We start from the raw sequence: 17,020 nt of genomic DNA, 5'->3' as shown, positions 1-17,020 counted from the left end.
TCCAGAGTTAAAAATACCAATGAGTGAGGGCTAGGTACGGTCACGTGCTAGACTACTTTGAGTGGAGGAAGTGAACATTCTTATCAATGTGGTCCATCACGATTAGATGAATTATGCTAGAAAGGTGAAGGGGTCTGAATACTTTCTGAATGTACTGTGTGTGTCTATATGCCTGAAGTAAACGACATTCCTGATTTAAAGCGCTGTAAAGCGCTATAGCTTTGGGTGATACTTCAATTATCAAATGCAATTCTAGGTTTCTGAACATCATGCATTCAATTGATCTAACAGCTGTACTACAAAATAAAATAAAAAAGAAACATGACTTTAATTGAAGCATTTTAATACAAATTGTCAAGAAATATTATTAATGGGGTGCCCATCCATCTTTGAAAACATTCAAGATAAAATACAGGCACTTCAGTCAATAGCTGAGAATAATTTCTCACCATATTTATAGAATTACAAAGACTATTCAGAGGCACATTATGACACGTTAATGTATTCGGTACTGGTACTCCTTGTATATTAGCCTCGTTGTTTTTTATTGTGTTACTATTTCTTTATTTAGAAAATATTTTTCTTACTTTTTAACTTTGCATTGTTGGGAATGGGATCGTAAGTAAGCATTCCATTGTAAAGTCTACACCTGCTGTATTCGGCGAATGTGACCAATAACATTTGATTTGATCATGTAAAAAATCATCACAAACCCTTGGATACAGATAATAACTGATATGAAAGAGTACTTACAGTCAAGGGTCATCATTCTCTCCGCCTCCTCTTGCTCTAACTCACTCTAGTAATGACTGACATATTGTCATTGCTATCTAGCTATCAACATAATTACATAAATTACAATTAAGTGCTTACAGTCCAAACACTTACAAAGGAGACAGGGCTTGCAGTAGGTGGAAGACGTTCTACTGAAGCAATTATTGCATGTTAGAGGGAAGCCATTACTACAAACACCGGTAAGTTACATATAATAATAACAATTATATGAATGAATTGCGTTTGCAGTGGGATTTATCCAAGGGCTCCAAGTACTTAATGATTGAATAGCTATTCCATCAGCAATGCATGGCACACCATGTATCAAAGACGGTTGTCCAACTTATAAACACTAAAGTGTACATTGGAGAGCCGGGGTTTTCTCTTAAAGAAGGACAAAGGGACGGAGGGAAGAGGAGAGAGGCGCAGAAGAAGAAGAAAGGCCTGACTACAACCGTGCTTTGGCTACGTTACACTCAATAATACCAGCCGAGAGCAACTGGTCTACCTCTGCTAGTTTGAAGCCAAACTCCTCTAGAACGGGGCGTGTGTGTTCCCCTATAAGGGGGTCCTGGGCCAGGCAGGGGTCAGCAGGGGTACGGGACAGGACAGGTGCGGGGCTCGGAGTCACCTCCCCCTGGGCGTCCCTGTGGAAGGAGGCCCTCTCCTGGTTATGGGGGTGGGAGATCACTTCGTCCAGAGAGAGAACGGGAGTCACACAGGCGTCCTTTCCGTCGAACACGTGACCCCACTCCTCCTGTGTCTTAGTCGCAAACTGCTTAGTGAAGATCTGCCTCACCACTGGCCAATCAGAGAAGCTCATCTGGGGAGGAAGGTTGGCAGCATCTAATCCCAGGCCTAGAAAAGGTGATATGCAAATGATGAGATATGAGTAACACAGAGATATGGATGCAGTCGAGGAAATAGGTTCCCACTCGATGTGGCAAAGTCAAAAAATTAGCTACATCTTAAAACATTTGATTCATTTTTTAAAAGTTAAGGTTAGATTTAAAATCAGATATTAAGAACAGAAGTTGTAAAAAATAGTTGGGGTTTATGACTTTGCCACTTGCCCAGATAGTGACGACAGGAAAGAGAAGTAATATCTATTCAAACCCATTCCATATGTAATGAACAAGCACACATCAATGTTTGACATTACAGAAAGGTTAAATCGTTGATATTCCTTTTATCTGGCTCAAAAAGAATGGAGTGTCAATTCAAGCTGTGTGAGAATGAGGCACATTATTTTTAGAGTTTAGAGAAATCTTTAAACAAACACAAATGAGTTCATCAAGAGGTGTCCTGTGGGTATTTACAGTGTCTACAGAAAATATTCCTACCCGTTGACTTATTCCACATTTTCTTGTGTTACAGCCTGAATTTAAATACGTTATTCCCTCACCCATCTACACACAATACCCCATAATAACAACATGTTTCTAGACATCTTGGCAAATTTATTGAAAATGCAATACAGAAATCTCATCACACCCGATTCAATACTTTGTAGAAGCACCTTTGACAGTGATTACTCTAAGAGCTTTCCACACCTGGATTGTGAAACATTTGCCCATTATTCTTTTCAAAATTCTTCACGCTCTGTCAAATTGGTTGTTGATCATTGCTACACAACCATTTTCAGGTCTCGCTATAGATTTTCAAGCAGATTTAAGTCAAAACTGTAACTCGGCCACTCAGGAACATTCACCGTCTTCTTGGTAAACAACTCCAGTGTAGATTAGGCCTTGTGTTTTAAAAAATCTCTATTTAATTGATTTTAAATGAAGGCTGTAACACAACAACGTGAAAAAGGTAAAGGGTGTGAATACATTCTGAAGGCACTGTATCTGTCCAGTTTTTTTAAATGGATTTTCACAGCTGCAAGACGGTCACATGAAAAAGAATGGTGTGAGTGTTGTTTGCAGTATCTTGCTGTGCATGATGTGTTTGCGTGTGTGTGTAATATGCATTATACATGACAGACTGTTAGATGTGCTCAGTATGCCAGGGGAGGGAAGGAGGGATAATCTGCAGAGATGCTGATCAGCCTGTCTGGACACAGTTGGGAGAAGCGGTAGAGGAGCAGGAGAAAGACAAGCAAGAGAGAGAAGCAGGAGAGAAAGAAAATAAGACAATCAGTGAAAGTAAAGTTGAGCAAAACTGACCATGGATGAGTTGGTTATAGAACTGTGTCTCAATAGCCCCGACAGCCATGTATTTCCCATCAGAGGTCTGGTATGTGTCATAGAATGGAGCTCCACTGTCCAGCATGTTCTCCCCACGCGAGTTGTTCCACATGCCAATACTACGAGATTTCCACACAAACGAGCCGACATAGGCAGCTCCTTCTACCTGGAAATAAGAGGGAAGTGTAGGGTGAATATACTGTTTTACGATTGGCATACAAACTGCAAACAAAGTTGCACTGATTCCAACATCATCCATGGCCTACATTTCCCTAAACATGTTTAAATCAAATGCTTCAGGGAAAATTTTTAGACCTGTCAATCAATGGATCCAAGGAGACGTTTACCCAAAATCTAAAAATGCTCAAGTGATTCCACACATTGACATTACACTGTACAAAAATCTAAAAACGCTCAAGTGATTCCACACATTGACATTACACTGTACAAAAATATAAAAACAGAACATGGAAAGATGGAACATGGAAAGTGTTGCCCCATGTTTCATGAGCTGAAATAAAAGATCCCAGGCATTTTCCATACACACAAAAATCTATTTCTCTCAAATTCTCAGCACAAATGTGTTAGTGAGCTGGAGACTGACAGGGCTGAGGGAGCATGTCTGATGAAGGTTAGTGATAAAAAAGCGAGTAGAAGCTTTCAGTTAAATTTGTACAGCATGTCTTACTTTTCTTAGGCATAAATAAATGATGTTCATGAGATCTTAAAGGGTCATGCAGAAAGAGAGGCTTCTGTGCAAGGCAGAGATCAATAATCGAGCTGTATAAGTGAGAGAGAGCAAGCATGCCCAGAGAGAGAGGGACAACAAACAGATCCAGAGAGAGAGGGACAACAAACAGATCCAGAGAGAGAGGGACAACAAACAGATCCAGAGAGAGAAAGAGGGACAACAAACAGATCCAGAGAGAGAAAGAGGGACATCAAACAGATCCAGAGAGAGAGAGAGAGAGAGACAACAAACAGATCCAGAGAGAGAGAGAGAGAGACAACAAACAGATCCAGAGAGAGAGAGAGAGAGACAACAAACAGATCCAGAGAGAGAGAGAGAGACAACAAACAGATCCAGAGAGAGAGGGAGGGACAACAAACAGATCCAGAGAGAGAGGGAGGGACAACAAACAGATCCAGAGAGAGAGAGAGGGACAACAAACAGATCCAGAGAGAGAGAGAGGGACAACAAACAGATCCAGAGAGAGAGGGAGGGACAACAATCTGATCCAGAGAGAGAGAGGGACAACAAACAGATCCAGAGAGAGAGGGAGGGACAACAAACAGATCCAGAGAGGGAGAGGGAGGGACAACAAACAGATCCAGAGAGAGAGAGGGAGGGACAACAAACAGATCCAGAGAGAGAGGGAGGGACAACAAACAGATCCAGAGAGAGAGGGAGGGACAACAAACAGATCCAGAGAGAGAGGGAGGGACAACAAACAGATCAAGAGAGAGAGAGGGAGGGACAACAAACAGATGCAGAGAGAGAGAGGGAGGGACAACAAACCGATCCAGAGAGAGAGAGGGAGGGACAACAAACAGATCCAGAGAGAGAGAGAGGGACAACAAACATATCCAGAGAGAGAGAGAGAGGGACAACAAACATATCCAGAGAGAGGGAGGGAGGGACAACAAACAGATCCAGAGAGAGATGGAGGGACAATAACAGATCCAGAGAGAGAGGGAGGGACAACAACAGATCCAGAGAGAGAGGGAGGGACAACAAACAGATCCAGAGAGAGAGGGAGGGACAACAAACAGATCCAGAGAGAGAGGGAGGGACAACAAACCGATCCAGAGAGAGAGAGAGGGACAACAAACAGATCCAGAGAGAGAGAGAGAGAGAGAGGGACAACAAACAGATCCAGAGAGAGAGAGAGGGACAACAAACAGATCCAGAGAGAGAGAGGGACAACAAACAGATCCAGAGAGAGAGAGAGGGACAACAAACAGATCCAGAGAGAGAGAGAGGGACAACAAACAGATCCAGAGAGAGAGGGACAACAAACAGATCCAGAGAGAGAGGGACAACAAACAGATCCAGAGAGAGAGGGACAACAAACCGATCCAGAGAGAGGGGGACAACAAACAGATCCAGAGAGAGGGAGGGAGGGACAACAAACAGATCCAGAGAGAGAGGGAGGGACAATAACAGATCCAGAGAGAGAGGGAGGGACAACAAACAGATCCAGAGAGAGAGGGAGGGACAACAAACAGATCCAGAGAGAGAGGGAGGGACAACAAACCGATCCAGAGAGAGAGAGAGGGACAACAAACAGATCCAGAGAGAGAGAGAGGGACAACAAACAGATCCAGAGAGAGAGAGGGACAACAAACAGATCCAGAGAGAGAGAGAGGGACAACAAACAGATCCAGAGAGAGAGAGGGACAACAAACAGATCCAGAGAGAGAGAGAGGGACAACAAACAGATCCAGAGAGAGAGAGAGAGGGACAACAAACAGATCCAGAGAGAGAGAGAGAGGGACAACAAACAGATCCAGAGAGAGAGGGACAACAAACAGATCCAGAGAGAGAGGGACAACAAACAGATCCAGGGAAAGAGAGAGAGAGACAACACACAGATCCAGAGAGAGAGAGAGAGAGACAACAAACAGATCCAGAGAGAGAGAGAGAGAGACAACAAACAGATCCAGAGAGAGAGAGAGAGAGACAACAAACATATCCAGAGAGAGAGAGAGAGACAACAAACAGATCCAGAGAGAGAGGGAGATCCAGAGAGAGAGAGAGGGACAACAAACATATCCAGACAACAATCCACAACAAACAGATCCAGAGAGAGAGAGGGACAACAAACAGATCCAGAGAGAGAGGGAGGGACAACAAACCGATCCAGAGAGAGAGAGAGGGACAACAAACAGATCCAGAGAGAGAGGGAGGGACAACAAACAGATCCAGAGAGAGAGGGAGGGACAACAAACAGATCCAGAGAGAGAGGGAGGGACAACAAACAGATCAAGAGAGAGAGAGGGAGGGACAACAAACAGATGCAGAGAGAGAGAGGGAGGGACAACAAACCGATCCAGAGAGAGAGAGGGAGGGACAACAAACAGATCCAGAGAGAGAGAGAGGGACAACAAACATATCCAGAGAGAGAGAGATAGGGACAACAAACATATCCAGAGAGAGGGAGGGAGGGACAACAAACAGATCCAGAGAGAGAGGGAGGGACAATAACAGATCCAGAGAGAGAGGGAGGGACAACAACAGATCCAGAGAGAGAGGGAGGGACAACAAACAGATCCAGAGAGAGAGGGAGGGACAACAACAAACCAGATCCAGAGAGAGAGAGAGGGATCCAGAGACAACAAACAGATCCAGAGAGAGAGAGAGAGGGACAGAGAGAGAGAGATCCAGAGAGAGAGGGACAACAAACCGATCCAGAGAGAGAGGGACAACAAACAGATCCAGAGAGAGGGAGGGAGGGACAACAAACAGATCCAGAGAGAGAGGGAGGGACAATAACAGATCCAGAGAGAGAGGGAGGGACAACAACAGATCCAGAGAGAGAGGGAGGGACAACAAACAGATCCAGAGAGAGAGGGAGGGACAACAAACAGATCCAGAGAGAGAGGGAGGGACAACAAACCGATCCAGAGAGAGAGAGAGGGACAACAAACAGATCCAGAGAGAGAGAGAGGGACAACAAACAGATCCAGAGAGAGAGAGGGACAACAAACAGATCCAGAGAGAGAGAGAGGGACAACAAACAGATCCAGAGAGAGAGAGGGACAACAAACAGATCCAGAGAGAGAGAGAGGGACAACAAACAGATCCAGAGAGAGAGAGAGAGGGACAACAAACAGATCCAGAGAGAGAGGGACAACAAACAGATCCAGAGAGAGAGGGACAACAAACAGATCCAGGGAGAGAGAGAGAGAGACAACACACAGATCCAGAGAGAGAGAGAGAGAGACAACAAACAGATCCAGAGAGAGAGAGAGAGAGACAACAAACAGATCCAGAGAGAGAGAGAGAGAGACAACAAACATATCCAGAGAGAGAGAGAGAGACAACAAACAGATCCAGAGAGAGAGGGAGGGACAACAAACAGATCCAGAGAGAGAGGGAGGGACAATAACAGATCCAGAGAGAGAGGGAGGGACAACAACAGATCCAGAGAGAGAGGGAGGGACAACAAACAGATCCAGAGAGAGAGGGAGGGACAACAAACAGATCCAGAGAGAGAGGGAGGGAGAGAGAGGGATCCAGGGAGAGAGAGAGAGAGACAACACACAGATCCAGAGAGAGAGAGAGAGAGACAACAAACAGATCCAGAGAGAGAGAGAGAGAGACAACAAACAGATCCAGAGAGAGAGAGAGAGAGAGACAACAAACATATCCAGAGAGAGAGAGAGAGACAACAAACAGATCCAGAGAGAGAGGGAGGGACAACAAACAGATCCAGAGACAACAAACAGATCCAGAGAGAGAGGGAGAGAGAGAGAGAGGGAGGGACAACAAACCGATCCAGAGAGAGAGAGAGGGACAACAAACAGATCCAGAGAGAGAGAGAGAGAGAGAGGGACAACAAACAGATCCAGGATCCAGACAACAAACAGATCCAGAGAGAGAGATCCAGAGAGAGAGGGACAACAAACAGGAGAGAGAGGGACAACAAACAGACAACAAACAGATCCAGAGAGAGAGAGAGAGATCCAGAGAGAGAGGGAGGGACAACAAACAGATCCAGAGAGAGAGAGAGGGACAACAAACAGGAGAGAGAGAGAGGGACAACAAACAGATCCAGAGAGACAACAAACAGATCCAGAGAGGGAAGAGCGACAACAAACAGATCCAGAGAGAGAGAGAGAGGGAGGGACAACAAACAGATCCAGAGAGAGAGAGGGAGGGACAACAAACATATCCAGGAGACAACAAACAGATCCAGAGAGAGAGGGAGAAAACAAACCGATCCAGAGAGAGAGAGAGGGACAACAAACAGATCCAGAGAGAGAGAGAGAGACAACAAACAGATCCAGAGAGAAGAGGGACAACAAACAGATCCAGAGAAAGAGAGAGGGACAACAAACAGATCCAGAGAGAGAGGGACAACAAACAGATCCAGAGAGAGAGGGACAACAAACAGATCCAGAGAGAGAGGGAGGGACAACAAACAGATCCAGAGAGAGAGAGGGAGGGACAACAAACAGATCCAGAGAGAGAGAGAGGGAGGGACAACAAACAGATCCAGAGAGAGAGGGAGGGACAACAAACAGATCCAGAGAGAGAGGGAGGGACAACAAACAGATCCAGAGAAAGAGGGACAACAAACAGATCCAGAGAAACAAACAGATCCAGAGAAGAGAAAGAGGGACAACAAACAGATCAAGCCGCTGCAGCAACTCCTTCCAGAAATGAGAGCGATTTAGGTGACACTGGGCCCAGACAAGTGAAGCTGAAGTTTTGGTACACAGAAAAGTGCATTTCAGCACTGCTGGTTTGAAATATACAAAATTGGGTAGCGTACTCTGTCCACAAAAACACATCTTTCTGCTTTCCATTTTCTTCGGTAAACATGAGATGGCACAAATACACAGAGACAGTGTTGTGGCATGGCAAAGCTACCAGGTAACTAGCAAAGGTACAATTATCCATCAAATGTGATGTCTCGCTCTCCAGAATCTCAGAATGACAAGATCGAATGCTGTGCTCTAGAGATGACAGACACCATAGTCTCTGAGATGTCAAAGTCTGGAATGTATACCATTATGGCGAATGAGGCCTGGGATGAGCAGTCTGAACAGTTGGCTCTGTGTGTAAGGTATGTGACAGAGAGGACAGTTAAGGAGCGTTTACTAGCACTAGCAGAAATCAAGCCATTTGATGCAGCTCCAGACCTATGATGGTGCAACTGTCATGAATGGATCCAAAAGGAGGTGTGCAGCACATTTCAGAGTGCTGCATCCGGAGGCAATTTATGTACATTGCTATGCTCATGAGCTTAGTTTGGTGTTGTGTCATACTTGCAGGGCTATTCCGGAGGCTGCTGAATTTTTCAATTTCTTGGAGAATGTGTATTCGTTTTTCAGTACATCCCTAGTTAACCACCACAAGTTCAAAGAAGCTCAGTCCAAGCTTGGAATAGCATCAGCTGAACTTGTACAACTCTCAAACACTCACTGGGGATGCAAGAAGTATTGGGGGAATACAAGAAGTATTGAGTTGAAAAGTGTATAAAATCGGTATAGTACTGTGGATCCCATATCCCTGTGAGCCTCCCATGCCAATGTTGCCCAGGGTTAAGAACATACATTTTAGAATTACATTGTATTGTATTACACCATCAACTTTCTCCACGGATCCCTTGGCCAAAATTAGTCTAAATCTGTCATTGTTGGTAATATTCACCCCAATTATAATTATTTTTAAATTCGATTTTGAGATCTGGCCGTGGACCCCCTGCAGTACAGCGGACCCCACTTTGAGAACCCCTGCTATTCAGGTTAGCATATGTGCCCTATGTCACCTTACATTGCAGAATAGAATATACAAAAAACATTGTGATAAATAAACATAGGCTATATAGTGTTTTGGACGAATGTGCAAACATAAACCCACTAACGGTCCCGCTCATAGAGGTTTATGATAAGAGATCATTCAATAAAGTAAAGTTTAGCTATTTACTCATTTGGCCCAGCTGGAACAGGGTTGGGTCTCCAAATAGTTTTTGACCTACGGAATTTTTCCCCCCCAGGACATTTATGTGGGCTGCAAAATCCCTTTGTTTGCAAAAGCAAACTAACTGTTCTTCATCATCATCATCATTATGTTCCTCCATTTCCATAACTATTGTAGTCACATATTACATTTCTCTGCAACGCAAATATTCCTCAGGTATGTGTTGGGGCTGTGGTCCAGCTGCTGCGACGGCCATCTGAAGCTCAATTTGCCTCAATTATTGGTTCGAATACTCAGGCTCAAATAAATACGGTTTGACGACACCATCATTGTCCCTCCAGTAGTTTTCTTGATCACTCGCAAGTATTTCGTCGCCAGACATATTTGTAGGTTGTTGTTAACTTTGCATAAATAATGTGTAACGATGTCATCACTTCTCTGCCGAAAAAACGTACATCTTTGAATAAGGGATCCGTCATATCCACACATGGTCGGTCCTATCGTTGCTATGCGGATGACACTCAACTTTTCTCCTTCTGACACCCAGGTGGCGACACGCATCTCTGCGTGCCTGGCAGAAATCTCAACTTGGATGTCGGCCCACCACCTCAAGCTCAAAAACACGGAACTGCTCTTCCTCTCGGGGAAGGCCTGCCTGCTCAAAGACCTCTCCTTCACGGTTGACAACTCCAGTGTCGCCCTCCCATTGTGTAAAGAACCTTGGCGTGACCCTGCACAACACCCTGTCGTTCTCTGCAAACATCAAAGCAGTGACCAGCTCCTGCAGGTTTATTCTCTACAACATCCGTAGAGTATGACCCTACCTCACACAGGAAGCTGCGCAGATCCTAATCCAGGCACCTGTCATCTCCAGCCAGGACTACTGCAACTCGCTGTTGGCTGGGCTACCCTGCTTGTGCCATCAAACCCCTGCAACTTAACCAGGCGGGCTACAGCGTTCTGGATTTCAAACTTCCCATGTTCTCTCATGTCACGTAACTTTATTCCATCTTGCATTGCGTTAGTGAACTCTAACTCCACTTGCTACACATTGAGCTTCTTTGCCACTTTGATTGGCCAACATATTTTTTATTTCACCTTTATTTAACCAGGTAGGCTAGTTGAGAACAAGTTCTCATTTACAACTGCGACCTGGCCAAGATAAAGCATAGCAGTGTGAACAGACAACACAGAGTTAAACAATAAACAAGTCAATAACACAGTAGAAAAAAACATGTTTAAAAAAATAAACAAGCTACACACGTGAAGGCTACTGGTTGGGGCTACCATTGAAAAGTTTGTTTTGTTAAATAATGTATCCTTGTATGTAAATGGATGTTTTAACTCAGAAGAAGCCTTTTTAAAGTTAAAATAGGCCTATCATTTTATTTTTTAGCAAATATTAATACTCGCACAAGTATTTGAATACTAACGTCCGTTTGAATATTCAAATAACCGTGCACATCCCTAGCAGTCGGCATTCACATCCCAGTTGTTGGCTTTATGCATTCATTAATATTAATGAATGATTAGCATCGGGCTATTAAATATATCATCATGCCTACTGGGAGAGGCCTCATATTAGTCTCTAGTGCTCAAAAATAAGAATACAATTAATTTCTCATTCTATCTACATTTGAACCTCACCAGAGTGTGTATTACATCATTTTGGGAAGAACCTTCACAGTCAGCTTACTACATGCTAGACTCTAGGGTTCAAAACACAATAAATCGATACAAAAAAATTCAGTCAGTGCCTTTACATTTTGTACCTCAACATATTCTGTATTTACGTCAATTTGGGAATAGCCCAACAGTGACAGCGTTCTTCCTTTTACACAGTGGATGCTTTTAAGCAAAAACCACAATGTGTTTCTGTCACGGCTGTTGAAGGAGGAAGGTGCAGCGTGGGGAGTGTACATGGTCTTTTTATTAGACAAGACGCCGAACAAAACAATAAACACTACAAAACAAACCGTGAAGCTAAAGGCTATGTGCCCTAAACAAAGTCAACTTCCCACAAAGACAGGTAGGAACAGGGCTACCTAAGTATGGTTCTCAATCAGAGACAACGATAGACAGCTGTCCCTGATTGAGAACCCTACCTGGCCAAAACATAGAAATACAAATAATAGAACATAGAATACCCACCCCAAATCACACCCTGACCAAACCAAATAGAGACATAAAAAGGATCTCTAAGGTCAGGGTGTGACAGTTTCGTATGTTTTTGTTGATAGATGTAAATCAACTCACTGAAGGGACATTGACAGTGTAAAGCTATTTCCAGGGCGTTGTTAGCCTGCTGGTTAGGTGTCCATTTCTCTAAAAGTTTGTCCACACTACCGGATTATGAAAAAAGCAGGGGACAGATCAAAGTGAAAACCCAGCATGCACTGACACTGAACTGTTTTGTTGAGTGGCGTATCAGGGAGCTTTTGAGAAATTCTCCTTTGAAACAGCTTCTTTGTGGGTCACAAACCAGAGCCATGAACAAAACACATGCATTTCAAAAGGTTGGACCATCAATTAAATCAATTCCTCACAGGATCAGTAACCATCTCTATGCCAAATGATGTCAGGAACACAGTGCTAAATGTTCAAGAAGCCATCCAAAAGCATTCCAAGCAGTACTTTTCAAATAAAAGCTTGTGTGCATCTTCAGCCTTTTCCCCCAGTATTTTTCTTTGAGTGTGATCAGAAGAGCATCTGCTCTATGGATTTCAATTCCACATATCTTATAGCAACAGGAGTCCAGGAATAAGAAGTTGTTGGTACTTAATCCTCCTGAGTAAAAAAACATTCATATGAACAATTTTCAGATGAACAATTTTCATATGAACCGTCCATATATCTTCTCTTACTGGGGCGAATGAGTCAGAGAGGATGAGAAGAAAGAATGAGAAGAGGCTAAGGATGAACCGTTCTAGAAAGTGGGGAATCATACAGGCATCCAGAAAGTATTCATACCACTTGACTCATTCCACATTTTGTTGTGTTACAGGCCAAATTCCAAAATGGATTACATTGTTTTTTCTCACCCATCTACACACACTACCCCATAATGAAATGTGTGCAAATGTATTGAAAATTAAATACAAAAATCAAATTTACATAAGTATTCACACCCCTGAGTCTTTACTTTGTAGAAGCACTTTTTGGCTAAGTCTAAGAGATTTCCACACTTGGATTGTGCAACATTTGCCCATTATTCTTTTGAAAATTCTTCAAGCTCTGCCAAATTGGTTGTTGATCATCGCTAGAGAACCATTTTCAGATCTGGCCATAGATTTTCAAGTAGGGAGAGGGGTGGTCAACTGTGCTCGTAATTGATATAGGCTTGTCCAAAATTGTTTATTTGGGGTATCAGGTTGATTGTGGAGGTCTGCACACAAAATAATTTAAGGTAATTTACTCTACAAATGCATTGAGATACCGATCTGTCATTAGCATGCCTTTCGCGACAAAAGCTCCAGCTGAAATGTCATTGCCAGAGTCCATAAATAAAATTGTGTAATGAAGCATGTGGAACTATATGAAGCAATGGACTAAAGCCATTGTTTTACAAGTTGGATTGTACAACACTGAATGAAGGTTTGAAAGGATGAAGTGTCTGGTTTTGTGTTTATTTTGTCTACAACCCAGAATGAAGGGTTTGAAAATGTCTGTGGTTTTATGCGTTGATTTTGTTTACTTACTCCTTTGATAGTTTAAAGTAATAACCAAATGAATGAAATGTAATGATAATTATCACAGAGTGAGTGATAAGAGGGAATGTGATGGAACATTTTATGTTTGTGCTTTTCTAATAACCAATTTCTGTGTTCATGCAAGTGACTGAACGTGCCTGGGAGCAATCCTCCCTATCAGTGAGGTATTGGTCGGTCACATACATGAACCAAACATTAATAATGAATTCATTATGAATAAGCTAAATCATGCAAATATAACTTGTCTGTGTAAGCAGTACATAAGAGACCTAAACGAGACTGCCCCAGTGGAACTCACTTCAGACCGGTACTTTATTCATCTAAGTTTGACTATGACCTCTCCGGCATGCTGTTAATAAACAAGGACTCATTTAAGATTGAAGTGTCCCTGTACAGAATTTTGGTTCCAACCGCTGTGTCTTTGTGAGACACAGAGTAGGTGAATGGATGATCTCCGCATGTGTAGTTCCGACCGTGAAGCATCGAGGAGGAGGTGTGATGATGCTTTGCTGGTGACACTGTCTGTGATTTATTTAGAATTCAAGGCACACTTAACCATCATGGCTAACAAAGAATTCTGGAGCGGAACACCATCCCATCTGGTTTGCGCTGTTGGGTTCTGAAAATATGAAACATACTTATTCATGTCACTGAGGGAGAGAGAGGAATGTATAATGTTTATATTCTGTCTGGATATGTTATTTGTTAGCCATCAGGGATCCGATGGGAGGAAAAGTTAGTCAACATGACAGTCGTAAGTTGGGGAGGAGTGAGCACTTTGGGGCAGAGGTCAGGGCAGGTGAAGAACAGATATCACTAAGGTTCTGTCTAGCAACAGAGATGCATTGGCTGTTCAGATGTGTAAGAGGAGACTTAGCATAGGAGAAAGGGTTAAATATCAATGCTTAAATATCAGCGCGCACACAGAAAGAAAAATACACTACATGACCAAAAGTATGGGGACACCTGCTCATCGAACATCTCATTTCAAAATCATGGGCATTAATACGGAGTTGGTCCCCCCCTCAAATCAAATCTTACTGGTCACATACACATGGTTAGCAGATGTGAGTGTAGCAAAATGCTTGTGCTTCTAGTTCCAACAGTGCAGTAATATCTAACAAGTAATCTAACAATTCCCAACAACTATCTAATACACACATATCTAACAATTCCCCAACAACTACCTAATACACACAAATCTAATGAATGAGAATATGAGAATACGTACACATAAGTATATGGATGAGCGATGGCCGAGCGGCATAGGCAAGGTGCAGTAGATGATATAAAATACAGTATGTACATGTGATATGAGTAATGTAAGATATGTAAACATTATTAAAGTGGCATTATTTAAAATGGCATTGTTTAAAGTGACTAGTGATCCATTTATTAAAGTGTCCAGTGATTGGGTCTCAATGTAGGCAGCAGCTTCTCTGAGTCAGTGATTGCTGTTTAGCAGTCTGATGGCCTTGAGATAGACTGAAAAACAGCTTCTCTCGGTCCCATCTTTGATGCACCTGTACTGACCTCACCTTCTGGATGATAGCGGTGTGAACAAGCAGTGGCTCGGGTGGTTGTTGTCCTTGATGATCTTTTTGGCCTTCCTGTGACATCGCGAAGTGTAGGTGTCATGGAGGGCAGGTACTTTGCCCCGGTGATGTGTTGTGCAGACCGCACCATCCTCTGGAGAGCCTTGCGGTCGAGGGCAGTGCACAATCATCTCCTTTGTTTTGTTGACGTTGAGGGAGAGTTTGTTTTCCTGACACCACACTCCGAGTGCCCTCACCTCCTCTCTGTAGGTTGTCCCGTCATTGGGTGAACAGGGAGTACAGGAGAGGGCTGAGCACACACCCTTGTGGGGCCCCAGTGTTGAGGATCAGCGAAGTGGAGATGTTGTTTCCTATTCTCACCACCTGGGGGTGGCCCGTCAGAAAGTCCAGGACCCAGTTACACAGGGAGGGGTTGAGACCCAGGGCCTCCAGCTTGATGATGAGCTTGGATGGTACTATGGTGTTGAATGCTGAGCTGTAGTCAATGAACAGTATTCTTACATAGCTATTCTTTTTGTCCAGATGGGATAGGGCAGTGTGCAGTGCGATGGCGACTGCATCATCTGTGGACCTGTTGGGGCAGTATGCAAACTGAAGTGGGTCTAGGGTTGCCGGTAAGGTGGCAGTGATATGATCCTTGACTAGCCTCTCAAAGCACTTCACAATGACAGAAGTGAGTGCTACAGGGTGGTAGTCATTTTGTTCAGTTATCTTTGCCTTCTTGAGTACAGAAACAATGGTAACCATCTTGAAGCATATGGGGACAACAGACTGGGATAAGGGAGCGATAACAGCCTCCACTCTCCTGGGAAGGATTTCCAGTTGAAACATTGCTGCGGGGACTTGCTTCCATTCAGCCATAAGACCATTAGTGTGGTTGGGCACTGATGTCGGGCAATTAGGCCTGACTCGCAGTCGGTGTTCCAATTCATCCCGAAGGTGTTTGATGGGGTTGTGGTCAGGGCTCTTGTGCAGGCTAGTCAAGTTCTTCCACACCGATCACGACAAACCATTTCTGTATGGACCTCGCTTTATGCACGGGGGCATTGTCATGCTGAAACAGGAAAGGGCCTTCCCCAAACTGTTGCCACAAAGTTGGAAGTGCAGAATTATCTAGAATGTTGTAGAGTTAAGGTTTCCCTTCACTGGAATTAAGGGGCCTAGCCCCAACCATGAAAAACAGCCCCAGACCATTATTCCTCCTCCACTACTGTTGGCACTATGCATTGGGGCAGGTAGCATTCTCCTGGCATCCGCCAAACCCAGAGTCGTCCATTGGACATTCAGATGGTGAAGTGTGATTCACTGCTCGTGATCCACTGCTCCAGACTCCAATGGCCGTGAGCTTTACACCACTCCAGCCAACGCTTGGCATTGCGCATGTTGATCTTAGGCTTTTGTGCAGCTGTTTCGGCCATGGAAACCCATTTCATGAAGCTCACGACTTACAGTCCTTGTGCTGACGTTGCTTCGAGAGGTAGTTTGGAACTTGGTTTTGAGTGTTGCAAACGAGGACAAACGATTTTTAAGCACTACACGCTTTAGCAGTCCCATTCTGTGAGCTTGTGTGGCCTACCACTTCACGGCTGAGCAGTTGTTCCTCCCAGACGTTTCCCATTGACAATAACAGCACTTACAGTTGACTAGGGAAGCTCTAGCAGAGCAGAAATTTTACGAATTGACTTGCTGGAAAGGTGGTCTCCTATGACCGTGCCTCATCAGCAACGGGTGTGATTGAAATAGACAAATCCACTAATTTGAAGGGTGGAATACACTTCAAAACACCCTAACGTCCGTCATGTATGCGCACTAACATCTAATTTCTCATGTTTTGTGGCACTACTATTCTATTACCATACAACACTAGTCCTTGTGAGGTTGAGAGGTGCTGTCGGCAGGTGTAGTAGGCTTTTAACTTGTCTGGCATACCTAGGCCATCTTGTTGTCACAGTGTTTCACCATCTGCAGCTCTGCTTCTTGACGACGTCAAACGCGGTGAGTGAGATAGCATGCGGATCATAAAGCATGGCCTCATAGGCCTCAATTATACTGGTCAGCTCTGCAATCTTTTATGTAACAGCTGCCTGCGGATGTCTGGTACGGGTGTAGGGTTCTAACGCATCATGCACATCAACAGTC

General features: G+C 43.9%; 1 protein-coding gene across 1 annotated transcript in view; it reads right to left on the bottom strand.

The window, feature by feature from the left end:
• Positions 1–326: 326 nt before the first annotated feature.
• Positions 327–17,020, bottom strand: part of LOC139408800 (alpha-methylacyl-CoA racemase) — a 38,660-nt gene continuing 21,966 nt past the window's right edge. The window contains exons 6-7 of the mRNA XM_071153138.1: positions 2,943–3,129; positions 327–1,632 (exon numbers count right to left, since the gene is read on the bottom strand). Coding sequence (XP_071009239.1) covers positions 1,223–1,632; positions 2,943–3,129 — 597 coding nt within the window. The 3' untranslated portion in view covers positions 327–1,222. The remainder of the gene's footprint in view (positions 1,633–2,942; positions 3,130–17,020) is intronic.

This window comes from Oncorhynchus clarkii, chromosome 5, assembly GCF_045791955.1.
Source record: "Oncorhynchus clarkii lewisi isolate Uvic-CL-2024 chromosome 5, UVic_Ocla_1.0, whole genome shotgun sequence".
Lineage (NCBI taxonomy): Eukaryota > Metazoa > Chordata > Actinopteri > Salmoniformes > Salmonidae > Oncorhynchus > Oncorhynchus clarkii.
Note: the sequence above shows the minus strand (reverse complement) of the source record. Positions and strands in the feature narration are given on the sequence as shown.